This window comes from Macaca nemestrina, chromosome 4 (assembly GCF_043159975.1).
Source record: "Macaca nemestrina isolate mMacNem1 chromosome 4, mMacNem.hap1, whole genome shotgun sequence".
Lineage (NCBI taxonomy): Eukaryota > Metazoa > Chordata > Mammalia > Primates > Cercopithecidae > Macaca > Macaca nemestrina.
The window spans coordinates 56,479,603-56,497,711 of record NC_092128.1 but is presented as its reverse complement, the minus strand read 5'-3'; the positions used below and the strand labels follow the sequence as shown (position 1 = coordinate 56,497,711).

The 18,109-nt window shown below is 38.2% G+C and overlaps 1 protein-coding gene and 1 pseudogene across 4 annotated transcripts in view; one reads left to right on the top strand and one right to left on the bottom strand.

Moving 5' to 3' along the window:
* The window catches only part of LOC105475354 (coiled-coil domain containing 146), a 191,171-nt gene that overhangs the window by 142,291 nt on the left and 30,771 nt on the right, over positions 1-18,109 (bottom strand). Inside the window, exons 1-2 of one of the 4 annotated variants that reach the window (XM_071093973.1) lie at positions 14,305-14,323; positions 6,650-6,816 (exon numbers count right to left, since the gene is read on the bottom strand). In XM_071093973.1, the coding sequence (XP_070950074.1) occupies positions 6,650-6,805 (156 nt within the window). In that variant the 5' untranslated portion in view covers positions 6,806-6,816; positions 14,305-14,323. Of the gene's footprint in view, positions 1-6,649; positions 6,817-14,304; positions 14,324-18,109 lie in introns of those variants that run through there. The other 3 variants (XM_011730535.3, XM_011730541.3, XM_071093974.1) reach the window with 3 other exon arrangements.
* Positions 3,722-5,032, top strand: LOC139355378 (mortality factor 4-like protein 1 pseudogene; annotated as a pseudogene).

Sequence of the window (18,109 nt, the reverse complement as noted above, 5' to 3'; positions counted from 1 at the left end):
GGAGTTCTCAGGCAGTAAAATTTCTGATATTGATACTACCCAAAAGGGTAGGTAGCACAGTTGTTTGAAACTATTATTGAAAGCTCTTGGATATAATTATCAGAGGCCTGTTATACCCAGCAATTAATAACTATAATTTGTGCATCCATGTATATTGAGAGATTCTTGAAATATTTATTAAATTGTTAGATTGAGGATCAATATGCATGAGAAGTTATCCTAAGTTAATTTTGCAAAACAAACCTTTATCTTTAGCTTAGAAAACCTTGAAGATTATTTTTACTATTAGCATAACTTTTGCTACAAATAAACTCAAGTTGTTGTGATTTTTACTGTTATGGCTTTATAAATTGGTCTTAAGGTCTCTCTGTGAAGAGTGGCCATAAGCCAAGATAGCTGCTCTTTAGAAGAGCCCTGATGGACAGGGCGTCAGGTTCCTGTGTGTCAGTCATGTAAGACACAATGACAACAATGAAAAGGTGAAATCAAACGCATGAAACAGAAGAAATTTTCTACTTACAGATCTGACAGCTTAGGGGTGCTGATGGGGAGCGCAGATAAGTCTGGAGGTGGCAGGGAGCTCAGCAGTGGGTGGGGAGTGAGAGAGCAGCTGTGGAACCTCACCTTTATTAAGGTATATGGGTATTATCACTCTGGTCTTCTCACAGGAGTTGTGGATTGGCTGATTTAAGGAAAACACGCCAGAAGGGGGAAACTTATTTATATGACTCTGGTGTTGACCATTAAGTTTATTATGGTTAGCAGCTGTGGGGTGTTTTGGGTTTGGGATTAGCAGGATGAGAAACAAGTGGGCTATATCTCAACCACGTGGGGATGAGTTATTTTAACTAGTACAAAGATTGGGTATGATTGGGTTTCAAACAACTTATGTCAGACCTAAGAATGCATGAGTTTATATCATAAGTGTATGTTGATTCAATGTCTTTGGTAGCTACTGCTGTATCAAACAAATTTATGACACAAGTTTAGCCTTATTTTTGATTTGATTATTAAAGGTAGTGGTGAAGTAGAAGTCCTAATGCAAAGTTGGACATATGATGGATTTTAACAGAAATGTGAACCCTTCACTTGAAATATTAAGATTAGAGGAAGGAAATCATGGTTTTAAAAATATAAAGATAAGCATTTCTTTTTCTCCATAGCCTTGCCAGCATCCGTTGTTTTTGACTTTTTAATAATAGCCATTTTGACTGGTGTGAGATAATATCTCATTGTGGTTTTGACTTGTGTTTCTCTGATAGTGATGCTGAGCATTTTTTCCTACTTTTGTTGGCCACATGTATGTCTTCTTTTAAGAAATGTCTATCCATGTCCTTTGTCCTTTTTTTAAATGGGGTTATTTGTTTTTTGCTTGTTGATTTGTCTAAGTTCCTTATAGATTCCAGATATCAGACCTTTGTCAGATGCATAGTTTGCAAATATTTTCTCCCATTCTATAGTCTGTTTACTCTGTTGATAGTTTCTTTTACTGTGAAGAGGCTCTTTAGTTTAGTTCAGCCACTGTGGAAAGCAGTTTGGAGATTTCTCAAATAACTTAGAGCTACCATTCAACCCAGCAATCCCATTACTGGGTATAAAACCAAAGGAAAATAGATCGTTATACCAAAAAGACACATGCACTCATACATTCATTCATCACCACACTATTAATAACAAAGATGTGGAATTAATCTAGCTGCCCATCAGTGGTGGATTGGATAAAGAAAGTGTGTTTATATATATATATATATACACACACCACAGAATACTATGCAACCATATAGGAGGATGAAATCATGTCCTTCGGCCGGGCGCGGTGGCTCAAGCCTGTAATCCCAGCACTTTGGGAGGCCGAGACGGGCGGATCACGAGGTCAGGAGATCGAGACCATCCTGGCTAACACGGTGAAACCCCGTCTCTACTAAAAATACAAAAAAAAAACTAGCCGGGCGAGGTGGCGGGCGCCTGTAGTCCCAGCTACTCAGGAGGCTGAGGCAGGAGAATGGCGCAAACCCGGGAGGCGGAGCTTGCAGTGAGCTGAGATCCGGCCACTGCACTCCAGCCCGGGCTACAGAGCAAGACTCCGTCTCAAAAAAAAAAAAAAAAGAAATCATGTCCTTCACAGAGACATAGAAGGAGCTGGAGACCATAATCCTGAGTGAATTAATGCAGGAAAAGAAAACCAGACACTGCATATTCTCATTTATAAGTAGGAGCTATACATTGAGCACACATGGATATAAACATGAGAATAACAGACACTGCAGACTACTAGAGAGTGGAGGGAGGAAGGGGAGTATGGGTTGAAAAACTACCTACCGGGTACTATGCTTACCACCTGAATGCAATATGCCCATGTACCAAACCTGCACATGTATGCCCTGTATCTCAAATAAAAGATTTAAAAATATATAAAGATAGATGTAGAAATGGATTTAAATTTGTGTGGATATAAATATTCATAAATCTATTTTCTAGCTCTGTCCACTGACAGGGGCTAGAAGCTATGACATTCTAGGAGCAATGACCATACTCAGCATTAATATCTTAGTTTCCAAATATCATTCTCCAGTAAAAGGAACTAGGGATCCTCGAAGAAATGACTGGAGCAAAGAAAATACAAGATGAGCCCAGAACACATTCTTGTGCCAGAAAGGAAGTGCAGAAGGAATCACAGGAGCATATCAGAAGGACAAGTAAGCCTACCTGAAGGGTGTACACTGGCCAAATGTGGGACAATCAGAGCATGAAAAGGAATGACAGTGAGAAACCATAAGTCCACACTGATAAACAGATGAAAAAATAAGGAAAGAAGAGAAAGTTCTTCCTCATAGTAGAAAGCCACCTAAGAAATATAGAAGAAATGATGGAATTAGAAAATCACCATTTGACAACCATCATAACAAAAGTTGATTTGGGTAAGTATCACCAATAAATCCCAAGCTAGTAGGTGAAAATGTTAAGAGGAGTAAGACAACTACATAGTCTCAGAGTATCTCTTCTTGAGGTGCTTATTAATTTCAAACAGAAAAATAAATAAAAAAAAGAGAAATCTGGAAGTCACCACCTTAACCAAGTGATCAAGATGAACAAGTCTAGCAGTGGGACAAGGCACATCATGTGTTCCCGGTAGAAGACACTTGAGAAGAATACAACATTGTGTCTTTATATTTTCACCAAAAATACATAACTTGAATCTAATAATGAGAAAATGGGAAAAATCCAAATTGAAAAAAAAATCACAAAATAAACAACCTCTTCTCTTCAAAGTGTCAATATCATGAAAACTAAAGAAATCCTGAAGAATTGTTCCAGATTAAAGGAGACTAAAGAGATGACTACTGAATGCAATACATAATCTGGAATTTTCTTTTGCTATAAAGAACATTATTGGGACAACTGGCAAGACCTGAATAAGGTATGTAGATTAGAAAATGGTATTATATCAGTGTTAATTTCCTGATATTATTGTACTATGATTAAGAGAATGAATATATTTTTAGGAAACACAGTGATGCATTTAGGTGTAAAGGGGCATCGTGTCTTCAGAGAGAGAGAAAGAGAGAGGTTGAGAGAACAAGAAGATAGAAAGAAAAGGATAAAGCAAATGTGGTAAGATGTTAACATCTGAGAAATCTGGGTTTAAGTTCCAAAGTAACTATGGAAATTCTTTGCACTATTCTTGCAACGGTCCTGTATATCTGAAATTATGTCAAAATAAAAGAAAAAGTCGGGTAGTCGGGGGTGGTGGGAGAAGGAGGAGGCGGCGAATCACTTATAAATGGCGCCGAAGCAGGACCCGAAGCCTAAATTCCAGGAGGGTGAGCGAGTGCTGTGCTTTCATGGGCCTCTTCTTTATGAAGCAAAGTGTGTAAAGGCTGCCATAAAGGACAAACAAGTGAAATACTTTATACATTACAGTGGTTGGAATAAAAATTGGGATGAGTGGGTTCCAGAGAGCAGAGTACTCAAATACGTGGACACCAATTTGCAGAAACAGCGAGAACTTCAAAAAGCCAATCAGGAGCAGTATGCAGAGGGGAAGATGAGAGGGGCTGCCCCAGGAAAGAAGACATCTGGTCTGCAACAGAAAAATGTTGAAGTGAAAACAAAAAAGAACAAACAGAAAACACCTGGAAATGGAGATGGTGGCAGTACCAGTGAGACCCCTCAGCCTCCTCGGAAGAAAAGGGCCCGGGTAGATCCTACTGTTGAAAATGAGGAAACATTCATGAACAGAGTTGAAGTTAAAGTAAAGATTCCTGAAGAGCTAAAACCGTGGCTTGTTGATGACTGGGACTTAATTACCAGGCAAAAACAGCTCTTTTATCTTCCTGCCAAGAAGAATGTGGATTCCATTCTTGAGGAATATGCAAATTACAAGAAATCTCGTGGAAACACAGATAATAAGGAGTATGCGGTTAATGAAGTTGTGGCAGGGATAAAAGAATACTTCAACGTAATGTTGGGCACCCAGCCACTCTACAAATTTGAGAGACCACAGTATGCCGAAATTCTTGCAGATCATCCCGATGCACCCATGTCCCAGGTGTATGGAGCGCCACATCTCCTCAGATTATTTGTACGAATTGGAGCAATGTTGGCCTATACACCTCTGGATGAGAAGAGCCTTGCTTTATTACTCAATTATCTTCATGATTTCCTAAAGTACCTGGCAAAGAATTCTGCAACTTTGTTTAGTGCCAGCGATTACGAAGTGGCTCCTCCTGAGTACCATCGGAAAGCTGTGTGAGAGGCACTCTCACTCACTTACGTTTGGATCTCCGTAAACACATTTTTGTTCTTAGTCTATCTCTTGTACAAACGATGTGCTTTGAAGATGTTAGTGTATAACAATTGATGTTTGTTTTCTGTTTGATTTTTAAACAGAGAAAATAAAAGGGGTAATAGCTCCTTTTTTCTTTTCTTTTTTTTTTCATTTCAAATTTGCTGCCAGTGTTTTCAATGATGGACAACAGGAGGGATATGCTGTAGAGTGTTTTATTGCCTAGTTGACAAAGCTGCTTTTGAATGCTGGTGGTTCTATTCCTTTGACACTACGTACTTTTATAATACGTGTTAATGCTATATGACAAAATGCTCTGATTCCTAGTGCCAAAGGTTCAATTCAGTGTATATAACTGAACACACTCATCCATTTGTGCTCCTTTTTTTTTTTTTTTTTTTTTAATGGTGCTTAAAGAGCCCATCCTTTGCAAGTCATCTATGTTGTTACTTAGGCATTTTATCTTTGCTCAAATTGTTGAAGAATGGTGGCTTGTTTCATGGTTTTTGTATTTGTGTCTAATGCACGTTTTAACATGATAGACGCAATGCATTGTGTAGCTAGTTTTCTGGAAAAGTCAATCTTTTAGGAATTGTTTTTCAGATCTTCAATAAATTTTTTCTTTAAATTTCAAAAAAAAAAAAAGAAAAAGTCAAAACTGTAGAAAAAGTGAACACTTTAGCAATTTAGATCCTGTACACACATATATAACACAATTTTTTTTTTTTTTTTTTTTTTTGAGATGGAGTCTTGTTCTGTCACTCAGGCTGGAGTGCAGTGGCGCTATTTCGGCTCACTGCAAGCTCTGCCTTCCAGGTTCACGCCATTCTCCTGCCTCAGCCTACTAAGTAGCTGGGACTACAGGTGCCAGCCACCCAGCCCACACATTTTTTGTATTTTTACTAGAGTCGGGGTTTCACTGTGTTAGCCAGAATGGTCTCGATCTGACCTCGTGATCCACCCGCCTCAGGGTCCCAAAGTGCTGGGATTACAGCACTATTATTTTAAAATAATAAATAGTGGGATTATTTTAAAATAATAGTGTTATGGATTACGGGCCATAACACTATTATTTTAAAAATTACTTTTTTATTGCATTCTGTTCCAATTTGGTTTTGCTTCTCGGTTTTGAATAAATTCTGTTTTTGCTTTAAGACTTTTTAAACTTATTTTTTACTATGATTATCAAATTTCTTAGAATGTTTTATTCAGTTATATAAAGTTTGTCATCTGAAATTCCAATGTCCTTTAAATCATTTTCTAAAGTATAGCTGTCAGGCATGACCAGGTAACAGTTGAATATGTAGTCAGCCATTACTTAAAAAAAAAAAAAAAAAAACCCTCCCCATATATGGGTATTTCCTAAACGTTCATCTTGCTTTTTAAAGTTCACATAATGAGAATATATAATTCATCATATTCCCCTTTTTGCTTATTTGCTGATAGAAAACAGCAGATTTCAGTGCTCCATTGCAGTAACTATAGTTAGTTAGGTAAATATATATTCTTTCTATCATATGACAAGATCTTTTCATTGTATGGAAGTAAATGTAGTATATGCAATAATAAAAGAAATCTTCGTTTCAGGTACCAACCCAAGAAATGTATGTAACTGACTGAATATATATGCTAATACTTATGCTACGAAAGTATCAGAACCTACACTACTGCATTGGCTCAGAATTACATGATAAATTTTTGGAAGAAAAGGCAGGGACAATTTTGTTTTAGTGTATCAAGTTGTAAATATCACCTACAGGATATATGTAATAAAGAATTTTGATAATGATATTGGCTTCATTTGAATTTTTAAGTACATGTTGAGTTGGGTTTTACTGCAGTAACGTATAAAGAAAAATATACCTCATGCAGAAAAATGAAAGCTGGAGTTTCAGATAAATCAACAAACCGCTCATCTTGAATGTTAATTGTGGGCACTATGGCATAAATGGGCTCTTGATCCTTTTCATCTTTCTCCTCTTCCTCTTCTTTTTCTGTGTCTGTGCTACTGTCTTCCATTTTTCACGATTCTAAAATAAAATTAATCCATATGTGGCTATTTAGGAGTGTCTTCACTTATAAAGTAAAATTAATGGAAAATAATAAAAATAAGCAAAAAAATGGAATAAGCTATTCTTCAATGAAACTACAAATCAGGAAACTATAATCTCATTGTAAAAGACTGCTTTTTTGCAAAGATACTCTCTACTGTTGCATTCAAATCAATCATTCTTATTTTTAAAAGTATGCTACTGTTGCAATAATTGGAAAATAAAATATATACGAATTATAATGAGAATGCAAGTCAATATCAGCCTAGACATTTATGCAACAAGAAGTCAGAAACCTCTCCAGCTATCCTATTATCAGAAAGCAAAGTGTGCTTTCTGATACCTCTATAATCTATACCTTGTACATATTTCTGTAGAAAAGTGCTTAAAATACTGTATTGTAATTTACTATTTTTCATATTGTCTACCTTATTGGACTTCTTAGAACAGAAATTATATTCTTATTTACCCATTTACCTTCAACACCTCACAAATAACATACTTAGAATGTGTGCTAAAAATAATTGCCAATGGGACAAACAAGTTCTGCTCTTCTTCTAATGTTCAAAGAATATTACAATTGCAAAAGTTTACTTGAATTTTCAGAAATAAAATGCTTAATACTAAATCAATGCAGTAACAATAATTCATTCACTCCTTATTGGTAGGTTAGTTTGTCCAAAACCGAAGTCCCACAGGAGCAAAACTGAGGTTCTTCTGTAATTGCTGTGGGCAACTGCTAACACCAGCTTCAGAAATTTTTCTTCCTAAAATCATATTGGCAGGGTGACCTACATAATTTGCAGGACCCAGTACAAAAAAACAAATGTGGGATTCCTTGTCAAAATGTCAGAAAAATGTCCTCTGAAAGTTACTAATATATAAAAAGTCTTCCCTTTAAAAATATTTTATTATAAAATGTGATGGGGTAATAGCAATACATGAATAGCAACAAAAACTAAGTGAATAGCAATGAATCCTAAGAAAATATTTTTGATGTCACAATTTTATATAATAAAATAACAATAATATCTTGATTAATCATAAGATTTTTCTGGCTCACTTTTCTGCAAATTAATTTACTAGATCATCAAAATTTATACTCATTGTAATTTCATTTTTAATTGATCAAACTGAAAGTGATGTGAGTTGCTCTTGGGAAATGCAAGATCATACATAATTTTTGGCAATTTTTAATTTGAGAAGAATCTTCCTGCTCATGTATCTTTCACTGAAGTTTATAAGAATATTTATAGGCTGTGATAACATTTAGATAAATTTCTGATAAATCATTTCAAAATATAACCGTTTGAGCTGATGATTCTTATAGAACAAGTTTCTAAAAAGATTTAACTCTTTCTAAAAACCAGCTTCCTCTGTGAATTTAATTTTAAATGTAAATTTATTCAACATTCACTTTTTTAAATTTATTTATTATTATTATACTTCAAGTTGTAGGGTACATGTGCATAACGTGCAGGTTTGTTACATATGTATACTTGTGCCATGTTGGTGTGCTGCACCCATCAACTCGTCATTTACATCAGGTATAACTCCCAATGCAATCCCTCCCCCCGCCCCCCTCCCCATGATAGGCCCCTGTGTGTGATGTTCCCCTTCCTGAGTCCAAGTGATCTCATCGTTCAGTTCCCACCTATGAGTGAGAACATGCGGTGTTTGGTTTTCTGTTCTTGTGATAGTTTGCTAAGAATGATGGTTTAGAGCTGCATCCATGTCCCTACAAAGGACACAAACTCATCCTTTTTGATGGCTGCATAGTATTCCATGGTGTATATGTGCCACATTTTCTTAATCCAATCTGTCACTGATGGACATTTGGGTTGATTCCAAGTCTTTGCTATTGTGAATAGTGCTGCAATAAACATACGTGTGCATGTGTCTTTATAGCAGCATAATTTATAATCCTTTGGGTATATACCCAGTAATGGGATGGCTGGGTCATATGGTACATCTAGTTCTAGATCCTTGAGGAATCGCCATACTGTTTTCCATAATGGTTGAACTAGTTTACAATCCCACCAACAGTGTAAAAGTGTTCCTATTTCTCCACATCCTCTCCAGCACCTGTTGTTTCCTGACTTTTTAATGATTGCCATTCTAACTGGTGTGAGATGGTATCTCATTGTGGTTTTGATTTGCATTTCTCTGATGGCCAGTGATGATGAGCATTTTTTCATGTGTCTGTTGGCTGTATAAATGTCTTCTTTTGAGAAATGTCTGTTCATATCCTTTGCCCACTTTTTGATGGGGTTGTTTGTTTTTTTCTTGTAAATTTGTTTGAGTTCTTTGTAGGTTCTGGATATTAGCCCTTTGTCAGATGAGTAGATTGCAAAAATTTTCTCCCATTCTGTAGGGTGCCTGTTCACTCTGATGGTAGTTTCTTTTGCTGTGCAGAAGCTCTTTAGTTTAATGAGATCCCATTTGTCAATTTTGGCTTTTGCTGCCGTTGCTTTAGGTGTTTTAGACATGAAGTCTTTGCCCATGCCTATGTCCTGAATGGTACTACCTAGGTTTTCTTCTAGGATTTTTATGGTATTAGGTCTAACATTTAAGTCTCTAATCCATCTTGAATTAATTTTCGTATAAGGAGTAAGGAAAGGATCCAGTTTCAGCTTTCTACTTATGGCTAGCCAATTTTCCCAGCACCATTTATTAAATAGGGAATCCTTTCCCCATTTCTTGTTTCTCTCAGGTTTGTCAAAGATCAGATGGCTGTAGATGTGTGGTATTATTTCTGAGGACTCTGTTCTGTTCCATTGGTTCCTCTGTTTTGGTACCAGTACCATGCTGTTTTGGTTACTGTAGCCTTGTAGTATAGTTTGAAGTCAGGTAGCGTGATGCCTCCAGCTTTGTTCTTTTGACTTAGGATTGTCTTGGAGATGCGGGCTCTTTTTTGGTTCCATATGAACTTTAAAGCAGTTTTTTCCAATTCTGTGAAGAAACTCATTGGTAGCTTGATGGGGATGGCATTGAATCTATAAATTACCTTGGGCAGTATGGCCATTTTCACGATATTGATTCTTCCTATCCATGAGCATGGTATGTTCTTCCATTTGTTTGTGTCCTCTTTGATTTCACTGAGCAGTGGTTTGTAGTTCTCCTTGAAGAGGTCCTTTACATCCCTTGTAAGTTGGATTCCTAGGTATTTTATTCTCTTTGAAGCAATTGTGAATGGAAGTTCATTCCTGATTTGGCTCTCTGTTTGTCTGTTACTGGTGTATAAGAATGCTTGTGATTTTTGCACATTAATTTTGTATCCTGAGACTTTGCTGAAGTTGCTTATCAGCTTAAGGAGATTTTGGGCTGAGACAATGGGGTTTTCTAAATATACAATCATGTCATCTGCAAACAGGGACAATTTGACTTCTTCTTTTCCTAACTGAATACCCTTGATTTCTTTCTCTTGCCTAATTGCCCTAGCCAGAACTTCCAACACTATGTTGAATAGGAGTGGTGAGAGAGGGCATCCCTGTCTTGTGCCAGTTTTCAAAGGGAATTTTTCCAGTTTTTGCCCATTCAGTATGATATTGGCTGTGGGTTTGTCATAAATAGCTCTTATTATTTTGAGGTACGTTCCATCAATACCAAATTTATTGAGCGTTTTTAGCATGAAGGGCTGTTGAATTTTGTCAAAGGCCTTTTCTGCATCTATTGAGATAATCATGTGGTTCTTGTCTTTGGTTCTGTTTATATGCTGGATTATGTTTATTGATTTGTGAATGTTGAACCAGCCTTGCATCCCAGGGATGAAGCCCACTTGATTGTGGTGGATAAGCTTTTTGATGTGTTGCTGAATCCGGTTTGCCAGTATTTTATTGAGGATTTTTGCATCGATGTTCATCAGGGATATTGGTCTAAAATTCTCTTTTTTTGTTGTGTCTCTGCCAGGCTTTGGTATCAGGATGATATTGGCCTCATAAAATGAGTTAGGGAGGATTCCCTCTTTTTCTATTGATTGGAATAGTTACAGAAGGAATGGTACCAACTCCTCCTTGTACCTTTGGTAGAATTCAGGTGTGAATCCATCTGGTCCTGGACTTTTTTTGGTTGGTAGGCTATTAATTATTGCCTCAATTTCAGAGCCTGCTATTGGTCTATTCAGGGATTCAACTTCTTCCTGGTTTAGTCTTGGAAGAGTGTAAGTGTCCAGGAAATTATCCATTTCTTCTAGATTTTCCAGTTTATTTGCATAGAGGTGTTTATAGTATTCTCTGATGGTAGTTTGTATTTCTGTGGGGTCGGTGGTGATATCCCCTTTATCATTTTTAATTGCGTCGATTTGATTCTTCTCTCTTTTCTTCTTTATTAGTCTTGCTAGTGGTCTGTCAATTTTGTTGATCTTTTCAAAAAACCAACTCCTGGATTCATTGATTTTTTGGAGAGTTTTTTGTGTCTCTATCTCCTTCAGTTCTGCTCTGATCTTAGTTATTTCTAGCCTTCTGCTAGCTTTCGAATGTGTTTGCTCTTGCTTCTCTAGTTCTTTTAATTGCGATGTTAGAGTGTCAATTTTAGATCTTTCCTGCTTTCTCTTGTGGGCATTTAGTGCTATAAATTTCCCTCTACACACTGCTTTAAATGTGTCCCAGAGATTCTGGTATGTTGTATCTTTGTTCTCATTGGTTTCAAAGAACATCTTTATTTCTGCCTTCATTTCGTTATGAACCCAGTAGTCATTTAGGAGCAGGTTGTTCAGTTTCCATGTAGTTGAGCGGTTTTGATTGAGTTTCTTAGTCCTGAGTTCTAGTTTGATTGCACTGTGGTCTGAGAGACAGTTTGTTATAATTTCTGTTCTTGTACATTTGCTGAGGAGTGCTTTACTTCCAATTACGTGGTCGATTTTGGAGTAAGTACGATGTGGTGCTGAGAAGAATGTATATTCTGTTGATTTGGGGTGGAGAGTTCTACAGATATCTATTAGGTCTGCTTGCTGCAGAGATGAGTTCAATTCCTGGATATCCTTGTTAACTTTCTGTCTCGTTGATCTGTCTAATGTTGACAGTGGAGTGTTGAAGTCTCCCATTATTATTGTATGGGAGTCTAAGTCTCTTTGTAAGTCTCTAAGGACTTGCTTTATGAATCTGGGTGCTCCTGTATTGGGTGCATATATATTTAGGATAGTTAGCTCTTCTTGTTGAATTGATCCCTTTACCATTATGTAATGGCCTTCTTTGTCTCTTTTGATCTTTGATGGTTTAAAGTCTGTTTTATCAGAGACTAGTATTGCAACCCCCGCTTTTTTTTTTCTCCATTTGCTTGGTAAATCTTCCTCCATCCCTTTATTTTGAGCCTATGTATGTCTCTGCGTGTGAGATGGGTCTCCTGAATACAGCAGACTGATGGGTCTTGACTCTTTATCCAGTTTGCCAGTCTGTGTCTTTTAATTGGAGCATTTAGTCCATTTACATTTAAGGTTAAGATTGTTATGTGTGAACTTGATCCTGCCATTATGATATTAACTGGTTATTTTGCTCGTTAGTTGATGCAGTTTCTTCCTAGCCTCGATGGTCTTTACATTTTGGCATGTTTTTGCAATGGCTGGTACCGGTTGTTCCTTTCCATGTTTAGTGCTTCCTTCAGGGTCTCTTGTAAGGCAGGCCTAGTGGTGACAAAATCTCTAAGCATTTGCTTATCTGTAAAGGATTTTATTTCTCCTTCACTTATGAAACTTAGTTTGGCTGGATATGAAATTCTGGGTTTAAAATTCTTTTCTTTAAGAATGTTGAATATTGGCCCCCACTCTCTTCTGGCTTGGAGAGTTTCTGCCGAGAGATCTGCTGTTAGTCTGATGGGCTTCCCTTTGTGGGTAACCCGACCTTTCTCTCTGGCTGCCCTTAAGATTTTTTCCTTCATTTCAACTTTGGTGAATCTGGCAATTATGTGTCTTGGAGTTGCTCTTCTCGAGGAGTATCTTTGTGGCGTTCTCTGTATTTCCTGGATTTGAATGTTGGCCTGCCCTACTAGGTTGGGGAAGTTCTCCTGGATGATATCCTGAAGAGTGTTTTCCAACTTGGTTCCATTTTCCCCCTCACTTTCAGGCACCCCAATCAGACGTAGATTTGGTCTTTTTACATAATCCCATACTTCTTGCAGGCTTTGTTGATTTCTTTTTCTTCTTTTTTCTTTTGGTTTCTCTTCTCGCTTCATTTCATTCATTTGATCCTCAATCGCTGATACTCTTTCTTCCAGTTGATCGAGTCTGTTACTGAAGCTTGTGCATTTGTCACGTATTTCTCGTGTCATGGTTTTCATCTCTTTCATTTCGTTTATGACCTTCTCTGCATTAATTACTCTAGCCATCAATTCTTCCACTTTTTTTTCAAGATTTTTAGTTTCTTTGCGCTGGGTACGTAATTCCTCCTTTAGCTCTGAGAAATTTGATGGACTGAAGCCTTCTTCTCTCATCTCGTCAAAGTCATTCTCCGTCCAGCTTTGATCCGTTGCTGGCGATGAGCTGCGCTCCTTTGCCGGGGGAGATGCGCTCTTATTTTTTGAATTTCCAGCTTTTCTGCCCTGCTTTTTCCCCATCTTTGTGGGTTTATCTGCCTCTGGTCTTTGATGATGGTGATGTACTGATGGGATTTTGGTGTAGGTGTTCTTCCTGTTTGATAGTTTTCCTTCTAACAGTCAGGACCCTCAGCTGTAGGTCTGTTGGAGATTGCTTGAGGTCCACTCCAGACCCTGTTTGCCTGGGTATCAGCAGCAGAGGCTGCAGAAGATAGAATATTTCTGAACAGCGAGTGTACCTGTCTGATTCTTGCTTTGGAAGCTTCCTCTCAGGGGTGTACTCTACCCTGTGAGGTGTGGGGTGTCAGACTGCCCCTAGTGGGGGATGTCTCCCAGTTAGGCTACTCAGGGATCAGGGACCCACTTGAGCAGGGAGTCTGTCCCTTCTCAGATCTCAACCTCCGTGTTGGGAGATCCACTGCTCTCTTCAAAGCTGTCAGACAGAGTCGTTTGTGTCTGCAGAGGTTTCGGCTGTGTTTGTTATTGCCCTGTCCCCAGAGGTGGAGTCTACAGAAACAGGCAGGTTTCCTTGAGCTGCTGTGAGCTCCACCCAGTTCGAGCTTCCCAGCAGCTTTGTTTACCTACTTAAGCCTCAGCAATGGCGGGCGCCCCTCCCCCAGCCTCGCTGCTGCCTTGCCGGTAGATCACAGACTGCTGTGCTAGCAATGAGGGAGGCTCCGTGGGTGTGGGACCCTCCCGGCCAGGTGTGGGATATGATCTCCTGGTGTGCCTGTTTGCTTAAAGCGCAGTATTGGGGTGGGAGTTACCCGATTTTCCAGGTGTTGTGTGTCTCAGTTCCCCTGGCTAGGAAAAGGGATTCCCTTCCCCCTTGCGCTTCCCAGGTGAGGCAATGCCTCGCCCTGCTTCAGCTCTCGCTGGTCGGGCTGCAGCAGCTGACTAGCACCAATCGTCCGGCACTCCCCAGTGAGATGAACCCAGTACCTCAGTTGAAAATGCAGAAATCACCGGTCTTCTGTGTCGCTCGCGCTGGGAGTTGGAGACTGGAGCTGTTCCTATTCGGCCATCTTGCTCCGCCCCCCTCAACATTCATTTTAATGTGTCCTCTAACAATTTTGGTAACTTCTGGAGGTTGTGCAATAATCCAAAAGTGGCTTTATATTTTGTATAAAACACTTGCTTATATGCATTCTATTGTTGTATGTTCCATTACAAAGAAAAAATAAAATTAAAAATGGTCTTTCTTGTTCATACTTCATTTATTCAAAGCTTTATAAGCTTTATTCAAGCTTAGAAAAGTATTATTTTCTGTCACATGCAATCATCTTTAATTTCAATTCCTAAACTTATGGATATTTGATTTGCAATATTATAGCAGTTTTCAAAACTGGAGATTTTAAACTCTCTGAATAATTCTAATAACTCCTTGACATGTTTTATTGCAATGTCTGTGTGTTTGCTTTTATTTTGTAATATTTTACTAAAAAAGTTTTCTGCATGAGTGCCAATAGTTTCTTTCCTTATTATATGTGCAAATACCACAGGGACAGGTGCTGGGGACCAGCCTCCCATGGTAGGTTCTAGAACTGTCCCCATGCAGAGCCTCTTCTTTCTCCTGAGGCCATCACTGATGTAGCTGTCCTTATTACTTTTGCTGTCATGTTGCTTCTGCTGCTATTGCTGCCATTGCTTTTGCCAACATGCACTCAAGTGCTGGCCTGGCTGCCTTGAGACTCTGTGATACCTCAGATTGCTCTGATGCATGCTTTTGAGCACCAGGCCACAGGCCTATTTGCTTGGCACCCACACCCTCTGCTGCAGCCACTGATTCAGGCCTGTGCGTGTGCACACTGCTTCCTGGCCTATCTGTGCTGCTCATGTGAATGTGCGATTGTCCCAACAGACTTTATTTACAAAACTCAAGCTCAAAAATAAAATTTTAAGTATTTAAAAATGGTGACAGCAGAGCATTAAAACAAGTGCAGGGCTCTTCTGAGAGCAGATCTTTGTGTGACTATGTAGGTCATACATCTATGAAGCTGAAGCCGGCCCTGTATATTAGCCATTGATTTGGCCATGTATTCAAGTAGATCCACAGAAGTTTCTAAAAGAACTCTGTCTTAGTCAGCAAGGCCTCCATTGGCCCACTTTGGTGACATTGGGATGACTGCCCTTCTGGAGAGAGAGTGGGTAAAATGCCTCCATTGTATAAGAGAATGCCAATATCATCAGCAGCTCTTTTTGATCTCAGAAATACATGAATCTTCACTAAATCAACAGAATATCATACTTACACTCTTCTCTTGCCAGAGAAGATAACTGCAATTGTAAGATGCTTTTGAAAGATGCATGAACTGCTTTGAAAGATGCTTTTAAGGTCTGAATCTTCTGCTGAATATGTATCCTTTCTCATGTCTATCTTATTGGATTGGCTCTTTCTTGATGACACTGAGCCTCACTCTATAACATGGAAAGCATGTTCTATCATATGAAGCCAGAAGGCTTGGTAGGTTCTGGGTTCTTGAATGTGTTAGTCAGGTGGTCACAGACATATCATTTATTCATTAAATTTACTCCTCTCTAAAATGGGGTAAAATTAGTAAAACAAAACAACAACTAATTTTTATGTTTCAAAAAGATGTGCAGATTAAACATGATAATGCCTCTGGACTTGAGCTTCTACTCTGCTGTCTCTAATTTTCTGCCACAGCCGTAAATTATACATGTACTTGTTTTCCTCTTCCTGCTGCTACAACAATACTTCATAGGTGGTAACATACACTTCCATCAGGAGGCTCCAAATATCTGATTGTCTGTTGTTATGTGATGTTAATAGCCAGTGGTATCATCTGACTTCCCTTCCTTTAACACACGTTCGCTTTTTTCAGTGCCTATAGTGTTTTTTTTTAATAACTATTATTATTATGACATTACAATACTTTATATTTGCTAAGTAATCACAGTTTATTGCTTAAATCTTCAAGCAGCTAAAAATGGTTTGGCTATATATTTAAATTTGTTTTGTGAATAAACTAAAATATGTATACTCAATCCTTTCGTGGATATTAAACGTGAATGAATATCCCAGAAAAATATTTCCTTCAGAACATTAGGCTATATCTTATTTTTAACCTTTTTATTAAGAAGTGTTTCAAAGGCCGGGCATGGTGACTCATGCCTGTAATCTCAGCACTTTGGGAGACGGAGGCAGGTGGATTACCTGAGGTCAGGAGTTCAAGACTAGCCTGGCCAACATGGTGAAACCCCATCTCTACTAAAAATACCCAAAAAATTAGCCAGGCATGGTGGTGTGCGCCTGTAATCCCAGCTACTTGGGAGGCTGAGGCAGGAGAATCACTTGAACCCCGTGGGTGGTGGTTGCAGTGAGCTGAGATCACATCATTGTACTCCAGCCTGGGAGACACAGCGAGACTCTGTCTCAAAAAAAAAAAAAAAAAAAAAAAGAAAGAAAGAAAGAAAAGAAAAGTGTTTCAAATATAAACAAAAGTAGTAGATTAGTACAATGAATCCTCACGTACGCATTAATCAGCTTCAACAAATATCAATTCATGAGCAATTTTATCTATAACCTTTCCACTTCCCCTCTTAACTCTCTAGATTATTTTGAAACAAAACTTAGACATTTAGACTTAATAATATATCCTAAAGAACTTTAGAGGAATATACAGAGATAGACCTCATTCCTTTTCATAGCTGCATAGCACTCCTTTGCATAGATGTACTATAGGTTACTCAATTTCCTATTTATAAACATACAGAATGTTTCCAATTTTCTGCTATTTTGAAAGGGTTGCAAAGTATAGTACAGTACATCTATTTATTTTAAAAATATGTATATATGTGTATTTTTTTTTGAGACAGAATCTTGCTCTGTCTCCCAGGCTGGAGTGCAGTGGTGCATTATCCACTCACAATAACCTCTGCCTCCCAGGTTCAAGTGATTCTCCTGCCTCAGCCTCCCGAGTAGCTGGGATTACAGGCGTGTGCCACCACAGCTGGCTAATTTTTGTATTTTTAGGAGAGACGGGGTTTCACCATGTTGGCCAGGCTGGTCTCAAACTCCTGACCTCAGGTGATCCACCTGCCTTGGCCTCCCAAAGTGCTAGGATTACGGGCACGAGCCACCACTCCTGGCCTTGAAATCTTTATAATAAAGATGGTATTAACTTTGAAAACTTAGGTTCAGACAATTTCTCAGAGCACTGCACCTTTAAATATGATACAGCTTCCCTGGGCAACAAATGATAAGTACCATGCTGAATTTGTACAAATTCCTCAGTTTGCCAAAGTTTTCAATCTCTATTATTCTGAAAACATTCTAAATATTTTAGAGCAAGTAAAGTATTTACATAGGGAAGCAACTAAAAGATACTACAAGAGAGTTCTGATCGAGATCATCAGAAAAACTTTAACCTTTAGAATAAAAATACTTAGGCATACATTTAACCAAGGACATGAAAGATCTGTACACTGGAAAATACAGAACTCCAGTGAAAGAAATTAGACGTAAATAAATGGAAAGGTATCCCATGTTATGGTTTAGAAGAATTAATATTGTTAAAATGGTTTTACTACACAAAGCAATCTACAGGTTCAACCTGCAATCTCTATAAAATTCCAAAGGCATTTTTTCACAGGAATAGAAAAAAATCCTAAAATTTATATGGAACCATAAAGGACCCCAAATAGCCAAACCAACTTTGAGCAAGAACAACAATGCTAGAAAAAATCGCATATTCAGATTTCTAATTGTAGACACAGTTATAGT